Below are 16,390 nucleotides of genomic sequence, written 5' to 3' on the forward strand. Positions count from 1 at the left end.
TTGGAAGCTCTTGGCTCAGCTGTGCAGGAAATCCACTTTCAGCCCTGAGTCCCAGGCTCTCATTTGCTGTCCTGGTAGAGAAGCCAGGCCTCTAGATGGAATCCACTTGGTCTCCAGGGAGAGAGGGACAGCTCTGAGGCTGTTACCAGGAACATCAACTGGTAACTCTGTAGCATAGATGTGTTGCCAACCTACGTGGGAGTGGGACACGTAGCGTTCAGTGATCATCACAACAGGGTACTGATAGAGATGGAGAGAAAAGCCCCCCACGTATGTGAGTGTGCCTGTGTGTGCACACATGTGACTCATGGTATTGTTCTATGTGCAAAATGCCCACTTTCTGAATACGGTTTTGGTTTTTCATGATGGGTGGTAACTGAATTCTTCTCAGGTATTACACTGTTGCTTCCTTCAGCGAATAGGAAACTTCCATGCCTATGGCTGGATGAAAACTGTTCAGTGTCAGATTTTCCTAAAAGGGAGTCAGAGAGCAGATTTGTCCCCATTCATTATTACTTAATATAAATGGGGTATGTTTTGGACTGTAATTTTCAAGGGTCAAGACTAAATGACATTCTCTATTTTATTTCCTTTTTTTCTCTTTATTTTAGAAATGTAGATAGGAGTTTGCATTATTTTAATTTAAAACTTTTATTTTCCTACACTGTTGTTCCGCCAGCACTTATAGTTTCCATCATAAATACCAGTTTTAAAGTTAACAGTCATGATTATTGAGTGTGTATTTTTAAATTCCATTTCCTCACCCCTTAGCTCACCTGAAAAACATATAATTATTCCTCCTTTGCCACATATTCTGCTACTGGTGATAAGAATTTTTCTGTGAAAATTCTTGAATTCTGTAGGGAGGTATACAAAGAACTAATAGATGGATTAATAATACCTTTGCTATTAAATTTAATTTTTCCTTGCATTTTTCTTGTCTTCCTTTTTCCTGTTTTGGGCACTGTCTTTCTCTCATGTTTTCATACCATCACCTTATGTTACTCTGGAAATTATTTTAAGTGCCCACAGTGTGCATGATGTATGGTGTGGGGCAGTGGACAGACCATGGGTTTCAGGATCAGAAAGCCCTGGACTTCAATCCCATCTTAATTACTTCCTAACTATGAGGATGTGGATAAGTTACTTAGGCTCCAAGAGTCTTTTTTTTCCTGCACCTGTAAATAAAGAGAAAATAAGATTATGTATGTCAAGCAACTCTTGTTAAATCTTATTTCCCTCCCCTTTGATGTACTTAGAACATATTTATCCTTACTCATCCCCCTTTCTTTCTGTCATGGCCTTAAGGAAGTGGAAGAGGGGTAAGTTTACAGCAGCAGGTTGTACGTGTGTGTGTGTGTGTGTGTGTGTTACACATATACACAACAGAATGGCATGGATGAAATCAAGCTCAATTGGTCTTTGGTCGCATGAATATAACATGTAGAACAAGGAGGTGATGGTCTCGCTCTCCTATGCCCAGATCAGCCCACATTAAATGTGGATTTTGGTCCAGGGAATCCGAGGTGGATTGATGAGAGGTCAGGGACCCTGTTAGATAAAGAGCTGAAGTGTTTTACTTATGGAAGAGAGGCATCAGGATGCTCAATAACCACGTTCACATATTCTGCAGTTTCTCAAGAGGACTGGCCTTAAACTTATTTTGTGTGGCCTAGGTTAGTCAGGGTTCTCCAGAAAAACAGAATCAGTGGGATGGATGGATGGGTGGATAGATAGATGGATAGACAGATAGATAGTTAGATAGATTTATTATAAGGAATTGGCTCACAAGATTATAGAGGCTGGAAAGTCCAAAACTGCAGAGCTGATGTCCCACTCTGAGTCCAAAGGCTGGAACCAGGAAGAGCTGATGTCTCAGTTTAAAGGCCATCAAGCAGAAGAACTCTCTCTTACTTGGGAAGGGGTCAGCCTTTTGTTCTCTTTAGTCCTTCAACTGATTGAATGAGGCCCGCCCATATAATGGAGGGCAATCCGCTTTACTCAATCTATTCCTGGCCCAGTCAAGTTACACATAAAATTAACCATCTCACCTGCTGAGTAGAAGCAGCTGAAGGTCACCTGAAAATAGAACTGGGCCCATAGCAGGAGGGCCTCTCTTTCCAACTACAAAATCATCCCAGGATCAGATGGACACTCTGAAAGGATATAGGATCCTGGCATCTAGAGGTGCCTAATCAGAAGCTGGGTGATAACTTGGCAGGGACATTGTAGAGAGAACTCAAACTTCAGAAGAGAGGACTAATGAGTTAAGTTCCCTATAGGGATAAGAATGAATCTAAAGCGCAGGAACTATTTTTAAAATTAGTTTTTAGAACATCCCAAGAGACTACCTTGGAAATCATGGTTTCTTCCATGATTACTTGAAGAGTAAAGCAAAAGCTTATAAACTGCCACCTTAGATTCTCCCAGGATATAGTGATTTTTTTCCCTAAAGCTCTCCATTTCTAAACATTTCTCTCCCCTTCCAGTAGGTTGTACCTCTTAGCTCAGCAGGTGTCTTCTCAATGAGGCCTTCCCTGGAGAACCGATCAGAATCTGTAGCCTCCTTCCTTTCCATGTAGCAACCAGGTATCCTCCTGTTTTATTTTTTTTTATTGTGGTAAAATACCCACAATATAAAGTTTACCATTTTAACCATATTTAAGTGTACAGTTCAGTGACATTAAGTACATTCACATTGTTGGGCAACCATCACCACCGTCCATCTCCAGAACTCTTTTTATCTTGCAAAACTAAAACTCTGTGCCCATTAAATACTAACTCCCCATTCCCCCCTTCCCCGCAGCCCCGGGCAACTACCCCTCTACTTTCTGTCTCTGTGAATTTGTCTTTCTGTCTTTATGAATTTTTCTATTCTACATACTTCATTTAAGTGGAATCATAGCAATACTTGTCCTTTTGTGTCTGGCTTACTTCGCTTAGCATAATAATGTCTTCAAGATTCATCCATGTTGTCTCATGTATCAGAATTTCCTTCCTTTATAAGGTTGAATTGTATTCCATTGTGTGTATATACTACATTTCGTTTATCCATTCATTTGCTGATGGATATTTGGGCCATGGTAAATAACGCCGCTGTGAACATTGGTATACAGATAGCTGCACCTCTGCTTGCAGTTCAAGTGGAATTGCTGGCTCATAAGACAAATCTATGGTTAGCTTTTATGAAGAACCACCATACCGTTTTCTGCAGCTTCACCGTTTTACATTCCCATCAGCAATGCACAAAAGTTCCAGTTACTACGCATCCTCCCTAACACTTGTTATTTTCCGGCCTTTTTCATAATAGCCATCCTAATGGGTGTGAAGTGGTATCTCACTGTGGTTTTGATTTGCATTTCTCTAATGATTAGTGGTGTTGATCGGACATCATTTTATTCATCTGTTTTTTTGCCTGTTCATTGTCTGGCTCCCTCAACAGGACACAGGCTCTGTGAGTCTGAGAATTGTGCCTGACCTGTTCACTGCCTTATCTCTAACCCAGAGAGCCGTGACTGGAACGTAACAGACACTCAATTATTTGTTGAATGAATGAAGAGATAGATTTACTAGAGAGAAATATTCAAACTCCATATATGGAATCCAGATTAATCTTCAAGCATTCAACTTTTTGCCTGAGATGATAAGTAAATATAACCTTTCCATGACTCAGTGTTCCTTGAAAAATGGGAGAAAAATATACTTGTGCCTTTCCTGCCTCATGGACAAACTACACAGGTTAATAGAATACTGTGGCTGGATCTCTCTAGCTCATGGACTTGATACTTGACAAAATTTTAGCATGTTTGCTATTTCAATGACCAAATTAAATGTACTGTTGATAATTAGTACTAGGTATATAGTAGGTGCTCAAGAAATACTTGCTGATAAATAAGTAAATGTTCTTGAAAACGGTAACCAAATGGTAACTAAAAATACAGACTGTATGTAAGAAATGTGGAACTCCTTGGAACAAAAGAGCCCCAGACACTTAGTGGCTTTGGTGGGAAGTCTAAGCATCAAGATTAGTGGATAATTCAGAGGTCATTTTTCTTCAAATAAGTAATTATCTTAGAAGCTAAATCTGTAGCCACACTCCCCATGCAAGACCGCCTCTCTAAAAATCATTCCCCTGCAGAACCCTAGAGAAGCCTGACTTCTTTGTTGGTTCACTCCCTAAAGCATAAGGAAAGCATTTTCCTATTCTTCAGCTCAGACAGCCATAGGTGTGGTCCTGCTTGCTTTACACCAGGGGCTACTTCCTGTTGTACCTGTTCTGCAAAATGCACGACTATTTAGGAATGAAAGAAAAGTACCCTCATTTGAATTTTCTTCTCATATTCAAACAGTGAAAATGTGCTTCATGCCAACCAGGATTTCTGCTACTCTTGTGGGAGGTGGAATGAAATATTAACCTCTTCTGAAAAGATGTGGGTAAGAAAATAATCTGTTTTTTGCATGTCTCAGTGTTGTTCCTAAATAAACCAAAGAGGAAACCAAGAGGTAGGAACAAAGTACCTCTAGCCAGCATGTCTTGGGGGCATGCAATCTGGTCCCCTATTTAGCAATGACTGATGGTAAGAATACCTGTACCTTCCTGGTCTTGGAGGCCAGGATGGAACACACCTTCAATTAGCAGTCTTTGGCTCAAAAAGTGAGTACATTCTAGACTAGAAAGTGGAGGAAAGTGAGAATAATTTCATGACCTTCCTGGAGGAATTACCTGTTAATGGCACTGAGTATTTGGCCTGCTTCCTAACAGATAGACATCTGGGTAAGAGCAGCCCCAGGTCACTAACCTTATAGGGAAGTTGTTTTTTTTTTTTTCTTTCTATTTTTCGATATGCAGTTCCTGGACTTTCCGCATCAGAATTGGGGGTGGTATTAAAAATGCAAATTCCTGAACCTCCACTCAGACCTACCAAATCCAAATTTCTAGAGGTGAGGCACAAGAATCCTATTTTTTTAGGAGGAGGAAAAGTCCTCTCTCAAAAGCCCCCTCAAGTTTTATTGGCTAGAATTAAGTTGCACGCTCATGTCTCATTCTATTACGCGCCAGAAGAATAAGACCAGATGATTTACTCCATCACGCCAGGGCTGGAGGGAGTTCCCTTTCCAGAGCACATGGCGTCAAAGGTGTGAACACTAGAATTAGGTTCTGCCAGCAGGGAGAAGGGATGAGTGGGTTTGGTGGGTAAAAATGCCGTTTGCTATCGTGGCTTGCCAGCTGATGGGGGATAATAACTCACACAAAGTCGAGGCTTCCTCAGTTGCTATTTCTTGAATTTCACTCCTGTGCACTAGATCAAATGCCCAAAACTTTCCTCTTTGATAGCCATTTTGGTGACGTCTAGGTGATTCCAAAGAAACCAGGAAGCATTGACATTTGGTAGGAAAGTGTAAGAGATTGATCTTGGAATAGTTCAAAATGCTAGGTACAACTTTCTATTCACAACACCATCACACTGGATCAGTGGGAATATAATGCATCTATTCTTTCATTCAACAAGAATTTAGCAAACACCTATTATATGTCAGCTCCCATATTTAGCCAGGGGAATACATCAGTAAATAAAATGGACAAAAACTCCTGCCCTGTCCTCATGGATCTAGCAACAGGCAATATAAAGCAAGCAGGTAAACTACAAACATGTTTGAAGGGGATAAGTTCTATAAAGAAAAATAAAGCAGGCAGAAAGGATAGGTAGTACTCAAGTGAGGATGTTGCAATTTTAAGTAGAAGAGAGGTGAGGTCAGGCCTCACTGAGAAGGTAACGTTTGTGCAGTTTAAGGAGGTGAGGAGTGAGACAATGGGGACAAGTGGCAGAGAGGATCCCAGGCAAGATGCCCTACGTGTCAAGGCCCTGGGGGGGGAGCATGCCTGCTCCAAAGAATGAGAACAAGGTCAGTGGACTGGAGGGCTGTGAACCAAGGAAGGCATCATAGGAGATGAGGGGGAAGGTATGATGCAGTGTGTGGAAGCAGATTGCCTGGGGCTTTTGAAGGGGTTTTGGTTTTGTTCTGAGGGAGATGGGAGGACGATGGCAGGTTGGGAGCAAAGGAGCGATATGATCTGCCTTTCATCTTAACGGGAGTATTCTGTCACTGCTTTGGGAATAGAGCATAGAGAAACTAGTTAGGAGACTAGCACAAAGGTTCAAGTGCATACGATTAGGGCTTGGGCCAGGGTAATAGAGATGAATACAAGAAAGACAAAACTCAAGTATGCTTTCAAAGTTTCTGGCCTGCGTGCCTGGAAAGATGGACTTACCGTTAAGAGGTTTGGAGAATATTGTGGGTGGAGCAAGTTTGTGGTGGAAGAATCAGGAGTTTCTTTTGAACATGCTAATTATGAGATGCCTCCTAAATATGCAAGTGGAGGTGTTGAGTAGATGACTGGGTGAACTGGAGATGGATGACAGTTAACAGCGTAAGGATGATAATTAAAGTCATATGACTGGATGAAATCACCAGGGAGAGATAGATGAGGTCCAGAAACTGAGCCCTAGGGTTGGCTTCTGCATTGTTTTTCAGATGTCTTGAATTCTATGTAGTTTATCCAACTTGTAGTTTTCTAGAACACTGACTGAAAGAGTTCGTTAGGAAAACAGTTAACCCTTAATTATTCATTGATAATAATGTGGTGTGAAGGAAACAATTTTTCAGAGTGATCTGGAAGACTGTGCGCATCCAGAAATCCATAAAGTACAGATAGACTTTGATTTATTAAATCCAGAAAGCTCGGTGACTACCCGTTTATCTTGTGTTTAAATCAATTAACTAAGAACTCAGGTGCTTAAAAAACTGGTGCAGAGGACTTGGATGACAAGAGGGGCTACAAACCCTGGCTCAGCTGTTCTTCCGTTCAAAACCCAGCATTTTAGCCCCTCCCAGAAACCAGGCAGAACCTGGGCCCCAAGCACTGGAGACACAGGCACAGAAGGAGCACTAGAGCCAGGAGGTGGAATGACATTTCTCAGTGACCTGATTCTCTCTCCCTGAGGACACAGGAGTCAAGCACAGCGTTCAAGGGTAGAAGTTTTAGAGTCAAGTAGACTTTCGTTCTTATCACAACTACACCACTTACAAGCTGTTTGACCAGTAGGAAAGTTGCTTAACTTCATGGAGTCTCTTGTCCTTGTCTATGAAATGGAAAGAGTACACTCTATTTCATGTAAAAGTTGAATGAGATAATAGTTGTAAAGCATTAAGCACAATGATTGATGGTTTTCTTTCTAAACTTTCTCTCAGTAATCTCAATTCCAGTAGAAGTCCAAGCTGTTATAATACTGTTCCTTTGGAGCCTAATTTAGTGAATTGAAAGTCTGCTAAATCAGACTGTAATCTGTAACCTACAAAATGCCCTGGTCCAAAGCTTTGTTCTTTGGCAGGGTTGCGACAGTTGTTGAGTTGCATTTAACTCTGGTACCACTAGGGGGCACTTCAAGAAATTAATTTGGAGCCTACTGTAACAACTGGTGGTCATAAAGAGTTAATACACTTCCAAATGTGACTTATACTTTGGGAGTAGCCTACTTAGTGCACAGCATCTTTGGTCTCAAACATGTATGACTTGGTTGTGGCAGAATTCCGCAACGGGGTGTGAATTCCTAAGGCACTGGGTCACACACTTAGGTAAGGCTCCATTTGTAAAGGACATCTCTGAATACTGAGGCTTTCTGCGCCAGCTGTGGTCATATACAGCCCTGCAGCTAGGTCAGGCTATAAAATCAGGCAACTTACAGCAATGTACTAACTCGTTTCCATAAGCACTTGTAGAGAGGGCTGGCATAAAAAACATCTCTATTCTGGCAGTAATCTTTTGGAATTAATTTGCTCACCTTTTGTGCCAACAGTTTTTCATGCTAGGTAAACAACTAACACATGATTGAGCTAGAATTCCAACCCAAGGAGGGTTGCTCCAGAGCGCACATTCCACTACATCATATTGCCTTTACTGACAGGTAGAATCAAATGAATATTAAATGCTAGAGGGTGGTGATAAAGAACAGGAGTGGCCATTGTCAAGCAATTTATAGGGACTTCCCTGGTGGTCCAGTGGTTAAGACTCCAATGGTTAAGACTCCATGCTCCCAATACAGGGGGCCCGGGTTCGATCCCTGGTCAGGGAACTAGATCCCGCATCCCGCATGCTGCAACTAAGACCCAGCGCAGCCAAATAAATACATATTTTAAAAAAAAAGCAATTTATAATCTGGATTAAATATGGTAATCACGTGAATAATACATACTCTACTCAGTTAAAAATATACAAGTCATTCAGATTGTTAATATGGATACCAAGTCATATCTATGTATATGGACTATATACATATGTATGCATATGTATAGACATATATGCATAAGTATATACATTTCTTATTTGAATATCAGTGTATTCAATATAATATCTGAGTGTTACCAAGTGCCAAGCACATAGTGTAACATGAAAGGCAACATCTTGGTCAAATATTGCAAGCAGGAGCAATATCAAGATATTTGTCTACATCCCAGAGAAAGCTTCCTGGAGAAAATTAAGGTCTTAGTTGATTTGGGGGACAACAGAACTACTCTATCAACATTTGACCCTAGAAAAAGGTGTTTAGCTTAGTGCTTGGAACAAAATATACTGAAAGAATAAGTGAGTGAATAAATGAATGATGACTTCACAAATGGGGAGGACAGAAATTGGAAACAGAGGAAATACAAAAAAGGGGATTGGTGAGAGGATGGGGGTGACTAGAATGGAGCAAGGAATTTCTTCAGCAGGACTTATTTAGCAGAGAGCTGGGAGCTGGCTGGCAAAGGACCTTCTGACTCCACAGTCAGGTCCTTTTTTCCTGGTTTTCGGTCCCAGTCCAAGAAATAGAGTTGTTTTGGTTGCTTTTTTTTTTTTTTTTTTTTTTTTTTGAGTCTTTTTCCTCAGAGTTACCATCCACATGAGTGAAAGACTTCCCTTACATGATTCTTATTCCCTAATGGAAACATGTTCATCTTTATAAGCAAGGTAATCTGCTGTAACTGAAAATTACTACACTTTTTGCATGGTCAGTTCTAAATGTGTCTCTTCACTTATAGATTCATGGAGCAATTAACACCACATTCTACCCATATTATTTACCATGTGAGTTGCTTCTCAAATATCTCTTTTGCTTTTTCTTTCCTTAGCGTTTTCCGTCAGGGTTCTGGTTCTTATATCATGCTAATGCCTTCTTTGGGCTGAGCTGTGCAACATCTTTGGTGCGTTGAGCATCCTGCCAACTTTCCAGGGAATGGAGCCATGGACCTACCTCCTAAATGATACTGACAGCTAAACTAATTTTTTGTATCTTAGAAAATCAAAGTTGTATTTTATTTTAGACACATCAACAAAGTTTAATTGTGGTGGTAAAAGCATACTGAAAGTTCAGTTAAAAAGTATGTTGAGGAAAACTTTAAAGAATTCCTCCGTACAGCATGTAATGAAAGTGGTAGGGTTTGGAGTAACAAATATATCCAAGGTCCATATGCAGAAACTCAATTCAATTAATTCTCTGTAATGAAAAGTAATAACTGTATTGTTTGTTCCTGGAGACCTGATATGAGTTGAAGCAGGGAGAACTTTTGTTAGTTTTATGTTAGAATCTTAGCTGAAATTTTCTTTATGTTGCCCTTTCTTGAAGTTCAGTCGCTGCTTTTAAAAGAAGAACCTGTGTCACTTACTCTCTGTAAGCTGTTTTTCCTCTCCTTTGAAGGATATCTAGTTTTCCCTCTCTCCTTTGCCTAAATGAAAATGGCCCCAAGATGTGTGCAATTTTGAGAACTTCAGATTGCAGATTCTACATAATTCAAATAATAGAACCATGGAACTGCACTCTTTCATTTGGATTCTGTGAGCCGCTAAGACTTGTGGAGTGTAAATGATGTCAGAATTATGCCCTAAAGTTGTAGTGTCAAGGCCAGAATTCTGCCCTGGGATACAGGACCCATCGAGCAATGGGAGCCATACACTCATAACCCAGGGCTGAGTGCCACCCTCATTGTTTTAATTACAGAGCTACAGCATGTGGGTAAGAAACTTGGATTTGACAACGGCAGAAGAAAGAGGATATTGTATGCCTTCAATCAGCTTTGTATTAGGAGATCCTTAAAGGGAAAATTATGTGAAAGAAAGAAGGAGGAAGAAAACAAACTAGCAAGATCCCTATTTCAATATAATTTGGAGAAAATGACTGATTTGGGTTGGTCATGTTGCCAGAACAGATGACTCAAGGCTTCCAAACAAGAAATGGAAATCAGGAGGATGCCTGAAGCCTGAAAGAAGAACAAATTGTGAAGATATGATTGACTATAAGGATTCAAAATCAACTGTACCAAAGATGAGCTTGGATCATTGCCCAGAACAGAACTGAATGGTGATGTTCATTTAGGTCCTGACTGTTGAAACAAAATAAAATGTAGTAATTGTGCTCTGTTAGGTACACAGACATGTTAATGTTTTCCAATTTCCCCAACTGGGGATCTGGTGTCACTTTCCCTGTTGCTCCTATTTCATGCTTCAGTGATGAGAGTTATTGCTGCTCTGGAATTTTACTGAATGCCAGGTTTTTGGCAAAGAAGTGGGATCCAGGTGAAAACATCCATCTCATGTGAGTGTGCTGCAGGTGGCTTTGAAAATGGCTTTTCAACTTGGAAATCATTTCTTTAATTGGCCTTTTTATGCTTGGATGATGTGCACCTCCATCCTGGTGTGTGATGGTTGCTGGACCCAGGTTATGAATCTCAGCAGTTTGGGCCCCAGAACCCTTCATCTCCAGCAACCAGGGAAAACCTTGGTTTCCACAGGTAGCAGATGTGTACATTGATCTTTTCCTCCCTTAAGAGGGAAATAATTTATTCACAGTTTCCTCACACTCATTTCTCAGGAATCTATCAGTTGAGTTTTATGATAACCTTTCTGATGGACAACAGGTATGACTCCCCCTAAAGGTCACGTGTGAAGCAGCTGCACTGTTTCCCTTTCTCCTTGGGAGCTGTAAAGAAGAATAGATTCCATGTTGTGGCTCCTAAGGCCAAAACCTTGCTTACCAGCCTAGCAACTTCAGAAATTTCCCGGCCCACCTGTAGGAGCAGTCCAACGCTACAGTACAAATGACTTCCAAACAAACATTTTCTACATACTAAATTAGAAAAATAACAGCAAAACCAACAAGGAGGTGACTCACAGGGAAAAAAGAGGGGCAGATGGGATTTATCTACTCCTTTTTGGTTTCTTTACCTGAGTCCAATTTTGAGAATGTTAAGCCCTCTCCTTTCTACCCACTATTTACCACAGAGTCTTTAGATTTCAGTAGCTGACTTAAAGCAGGTAACTTTTTTTCAGCCTTCCAAATGGACTAAAGATGTTGTCAGGTACAAGATATTTCATTAAGGATCTGTCTGGTTTCTTGAGGGGGTCTAAAGTTTGGACCTTAGACAAGGTAACCTACAATTGGTCCCTACTAATGAGAGACAACAGGAAGGCTTCTTCCAGGGTTTGTAAATGAACCACCAACTGGAACTCAAAGAAAATTCCACATCTCCTTACTTTGTACAATCAACATTTTTCTACTAGTTGGTGTATGACCTTGGAGCCACCCAACACGTTAAATAGCTTCACACTTTAAAAAGGGGGGTGGGGGGGAAATGAGGGGTAAAATTATTTTGCGGGGTTTGGCATAAATCTGTATTTCAAATAAGCTATGTGTGAGCTGCGTCTTTGAGAAGAACACGTGCAATGCAGTTTTGATCTTCATTTTATAGATGTACATAAGTAATACAAGGCCTGTTTTGATCATACAATTAAAAACAAATGTGATCCAGTATTGTAATACTCTTTGTCACCAATATTCCTGAATAACAACTCTCAATCAGTATGGGAACCATCGTGATCGAATGGCTTTGGAGACCTGGAGCTCCGTCCTCATTTTTGCCTGTGAACTTCTCCACATTCCATCTGCAGGGTGGGGGCTCTTTCACAAGTAATCATCCTAATGGGATAGCGTTTTAATGCGTGATAGGCTCCTGAAAGAAATAATCTAAAAACATTTTCAAAATGGTTTTCACAGTCTCCTTCTAAGTGCTTTGCTTAACATTTAACAACTATCTTCACTATGATTATGATTTAAGAATTACAATTTAAGACTTTTTCAGAAATGGTGGTGTTAAAGCTGTTTGTATCAGAATGCTTTTAGCTGTAGGTTAGCAGAAGATCTAACTGGAAGCAGCTCAAATAGTAAAGGTTTATTTTTAATTTCACATAACCAGCAATCTGGAGGTAGGATGCCAAGATTGGTTCATTGAGCAGCCCAGGTCATCAAGGTCCAGGTCCTATTTGCCTTTGATGGCCATGCTCAACTTGTGGGCAATGATATCTCACTTGGCCATGGTACACAGGGATCTCATGCAGTGAGGACAACATCTAGTGGAAAAGAGGGGCTTTTCTTCCTATGTGCTCTTTTCCTTAGGCTAGAAATCCAAGACTTGCAGCATGCATCCCTCCCTCTTTGCTGGTACAATGGGCTAGGCTTGGGTCGTATGTCCATGCTCAACCCACTCAAGGGGTTGGGACCACCATGATAGGTTTGAAGAACTCTGCTTCACCCCCTGGACTGGAGAAGGGGACAGTGAATACCTGCACCTCAAGGAACAAGGAGGGGTGAGGAGGGTATCTGTTAAGTCAACAGCCAAAGGTGCTCCCCGCTGACTTTTTGGATAACAACAGTTTTTATTTTATTAATATTTCTGTGTTTTATTATATTACTGAACTATGCATTGACTTTTCCCCACACTGACAGAATTATCCTGGTGTCTCTCTTAAGGGAAAAACTTTATCCTATGGGGAAAAAAAGTTGATCCTAGGGCCTACTTTTTTTTTCTCATCTGATCCACCTAGAAAATATTTAATAAACAACCCAAAAGTTTTCCCAGGAAATGATCCTGTTCATCTCAGCCCAGATCTATCAGTTGTGCAGGTAGTGTGGTATATTACTTTAAAAGAGAATTGAATGGAAATGGACTAGAAACCTGAGTTTTAATTGCTGCTTCTTCTTCCTCTTAAAATAAGAAATGACAAAATATTTTTGCAACAGAAATAACTTGACTTTTCAAACGTGTTTGTAAAAATGATTTTATTTTAAGAAAAACTACAATACCTTTACAGCTCAGTGGTCAAGGAAAGAGACTGTGAGGACAGTGGAACTTGATTTGAGTCGCCTGTTCGGTAGTGATAGGCTCACAGGCTTCACCTGCAAAATGAAGAAAATAATTATTGCTACTTCAAAGGATTGTTGTGAGAGTTGGATGAGATTAAATATGTCCATATGCCTTCATATATTTATTCTTAACAGAGTGGCTAGTCCATATTAAGCATTCAACAAATTTGACTATTTTTACTTATAACAATGTCAACAAAAGTCTATACACATCCAAGTTAACATTTTCCTACACAGGATAGTTAAAATCGAACTCACAACTTTTAGAAGAAACAACTCTGAGAGACGATATATGAGGGCTTCCATACAGTTATACAACAGTTTTATGGGAGGTCTTGCGGTTGGTTCTTGTGTCTCTTCCAAAGAGTTCGCCAGTTGGCTTGATGTGGGTCAAAACTTAAAACCACTGTGGTGGGGCTTCCCTGGTGGCGCAGTGGTTGGGAGTCCGCCTGACGATGCAGGGGACACGGGTTCGTGCCCCGGTCCGGGAAGATCCCACATGCCGCGGAGCGGCAGGGCGCGTGAGCCATGGCCACTGAGCCTGCGCGTCCGGAGCCTGTGCTCCGCAACAGGAGAGGCCACAGCAGTGAGAGGCCCGTGTACTGCAAAAAAAAAAACCCCAAAAAACAAGAAAAAACAAACCACTGTGGTGGTTTTACTGTCTTTCCAGTAGACATTAGAATCTCACTTTCCATTCATTCAGGGAGTCGACTGAATGTCCTGGGAAGTAAGCGGGATAAAGCATGTTGATATGGGTGTCACAAATCTCTTAACTTCCCTGCTTATTGTCCTGGTAAGCTATATGCTCTGTATTTCAAGCCAAAATTACATGAACACAGAAAAAATTGGCAGAATGAACAGTGCATGTGAGTACAAACATCAGTTCTTTAGCCAAAAAGAAAGTATCTTCTTCATAAAACATTACAAGTCCTTTTGGTTTTTTAGAATCTGTATATCATACTTTACATTAGGAAAGCTTCCAGTAATTATCTAATCAAGTCAGAAAAATATGTCATCAGCTTGAGGCCTTACCCACGTTCTCTTGCTCACATTTTTAAAAAAATTTTGTTGAAGTATAGTTGATTTACATTTACAATGTTGTATTAATTTCTGCCGTACAGCATAGCGATTCAGTTATGCATATATCAATATATATTTGTTTTCATATTCTTTTCCTTTCTGGTTTATCACAGGATATTGAATATAGTTCCCTTTGCTATACAGTAGCCCCTTGTTGTTTATCCGTCCTATAAATAGTAGTTTGCTAATCGCAAGCTCCCAGTTCTTCTCTCCCTCACCCCCTCTCCCCCTTGGCAACCACAAGTCCATTCTCTGCCTATGAGTCTGTTTCTGTTTCATAGATATGTTCATGTCATATTTTAGATTCCACATATGAGTGATATATGGTATTTGTCTTTCTCCTTCTGACTTACTTCGCTTAGTATGATAATCTCTAGGTCCATACGTGTAGCTGCAAACAGCATTATTTCATTCTTTTTTATAGCTGAGTAGTACTCCATTGTACATATATACCACATCTTCTTTATCCATTCATCTGTCGATGGACATTTAGGTTATTTCCATGCCTTGGCTATTATAAATAGTGCTTCTACGAACATAGGGGTGCATGTATCTTTTCGAATTATAGCTTTGTCTGGGCATATGCCCAGGAGTGGGATTGCTGGATCATACGGCAACTCTATTTTTAGTTGTTTGAGGAACCTCCATACTGTTTTCCATAATAACTCCACCAATTTACATTCCCACCAACAGTGTAAGAGGGTTCCCTTTTCTTCACACCCTCTCTAACACTTATTATTTGTAGACTTCTTAATTATGTCCATTCTGACTGGTGTGAGGTGGTACCTCATTGTAGTTTAGATTTGCATTCTTGATCACATTTTGGGTGTGACTCTTTGGATTGGCCCAAGTGCTACTCTTACCTGACCGAACGCTTTTCATGGGAGAGGGCGTGGTACGGAGGTACAGCAGCAGCCACTTTGGCTGTAGGGACCAATTTCCTGATCCGGGACTTTGGGTTGTAAGTACATAAAGGAATTTATTATAAATGTTACTGGGTATCTCAAAGGATCAAAAGCAAAGGGAAATGTCAGTATTTAAGAAGGGTCACGGTGTAACTAGGCTTAAAGAAATCCTGTCAGTGGGATCACACTCACAGTACCAGAACTTCTCTATCTTTCTTCTTTGTTTCCCTGAACGATGGCTTCCTTCTTTCTTATCACTGCAGATTGACAGAAAACATGACTGCTGTTGATATTCTAGCTTTATATCTTAGAGCTTCAGCCACACAGAGTGAGGCTGACCTTTTCAATTCCAATTCCAAAATCCTGGAGAAAAGCACTGCTTGGGTCAGATTAGCTGGGGCACAGAGGCAGAAAACCACTTGGATCCATGTAGCGAGATGCCCAGTCAACCACTGCCTACAAGCAGTATCATATTGTACTAATACGTTGGTTCCAGTGGTTTAAAAAAAATTGGGTGGGGCAATTCTCAGCAGAAGAGGTGCCAGCCTGGCTATTCCATAGTTGCCCGATATTGCATGGATATACTGTAAAAATAATGCAAGGAAGTACATAGTTCTAGCTTCCCATTTGCCAGCAAATGCTGCCCATGGTCCTTGAGAATCTCCCTTTAAAGCTCTTCATTCCTCATTAGAGAGTTCAGGTTGGTGGGATGGCTGGAGCTGGTGGGGGAGGGGAAGATGATTGCACATGAAAGGAGCAGAGCAGAGAGTGGAGAAAGAGGACGCATCAAGGAAGCATCGCCAACATGAAGCAGAGGGCTCTGGACCTCCCAGCTCTTTTCAGATTAGATCCTTATGGCTCTCCCAGCTGCCTTTCTTCCCTCCTGCCTTACACCTCTTTTTAATATTTTCTCTCATCATTTTTAAAATGAAGACCTTCTGTGTTGCTTATAAGACTTCTTGTCCTCCTCCAGAGAAGCAGTGCTCCACGTTAGGCAAAAGTTCAAAGTAATGCAGAGTTTGTCTCTTCAGAAAAGTGCTTTCCCATGTCTTCTTGTTCTTTTTCTTAGAATAACAAAATCTGAGGATTGGAGTAAACCAAGCTTGAGGTCCCTCAAATCCTTCCATTGCCGTGTACGTCCATTTCTGGCATCCATGATGAGTGGCCATCCAG

At 40.7% G+C, this 16,390-nt stretch overlaps 1 protein-coding gene across 9 annotated transcripts in view; it reads left to right on the forward strand.

The window, feature by feature from the left end:
* Positions 1–16,390, forward strand: part of SLC25A21 (solute carrier family 25 member 21) — a 533,965-nt gene that overhangs the window by 437,962 nt on the left and 79,613 nt on the right. Inside the window, exon 5 of one of the 9 annotated variants that reach the window (XM_079912925.1) lies at positions 4,350–4,434. The exons of the other annotated variants lie outside the window; for them this stretch is intronic. Within the exon in view, the coding sequence (XP_079769051.1) occupies positions 4,350–4,434 (85 nt within the window). The remainder of the gene's footprint in view (positions 1–4,349; positions 4,435–16,390) is intronic. 9 annotated transcript variants of the gene reach the window in all.

This window comes from Stenella coeruleoalba (genome assembly GCF_951394435.1).
Source record: "Stenella coeruleoalba genome assembly, chromosome: 2".
Classification (NCBI taxonomy): domain Eukaryota; kingdom Metazoa; phylum Chordata; class Mammalia; order Artiodactyla; family Delphinidae; genus Stenella; species Stenella coeruleoalba.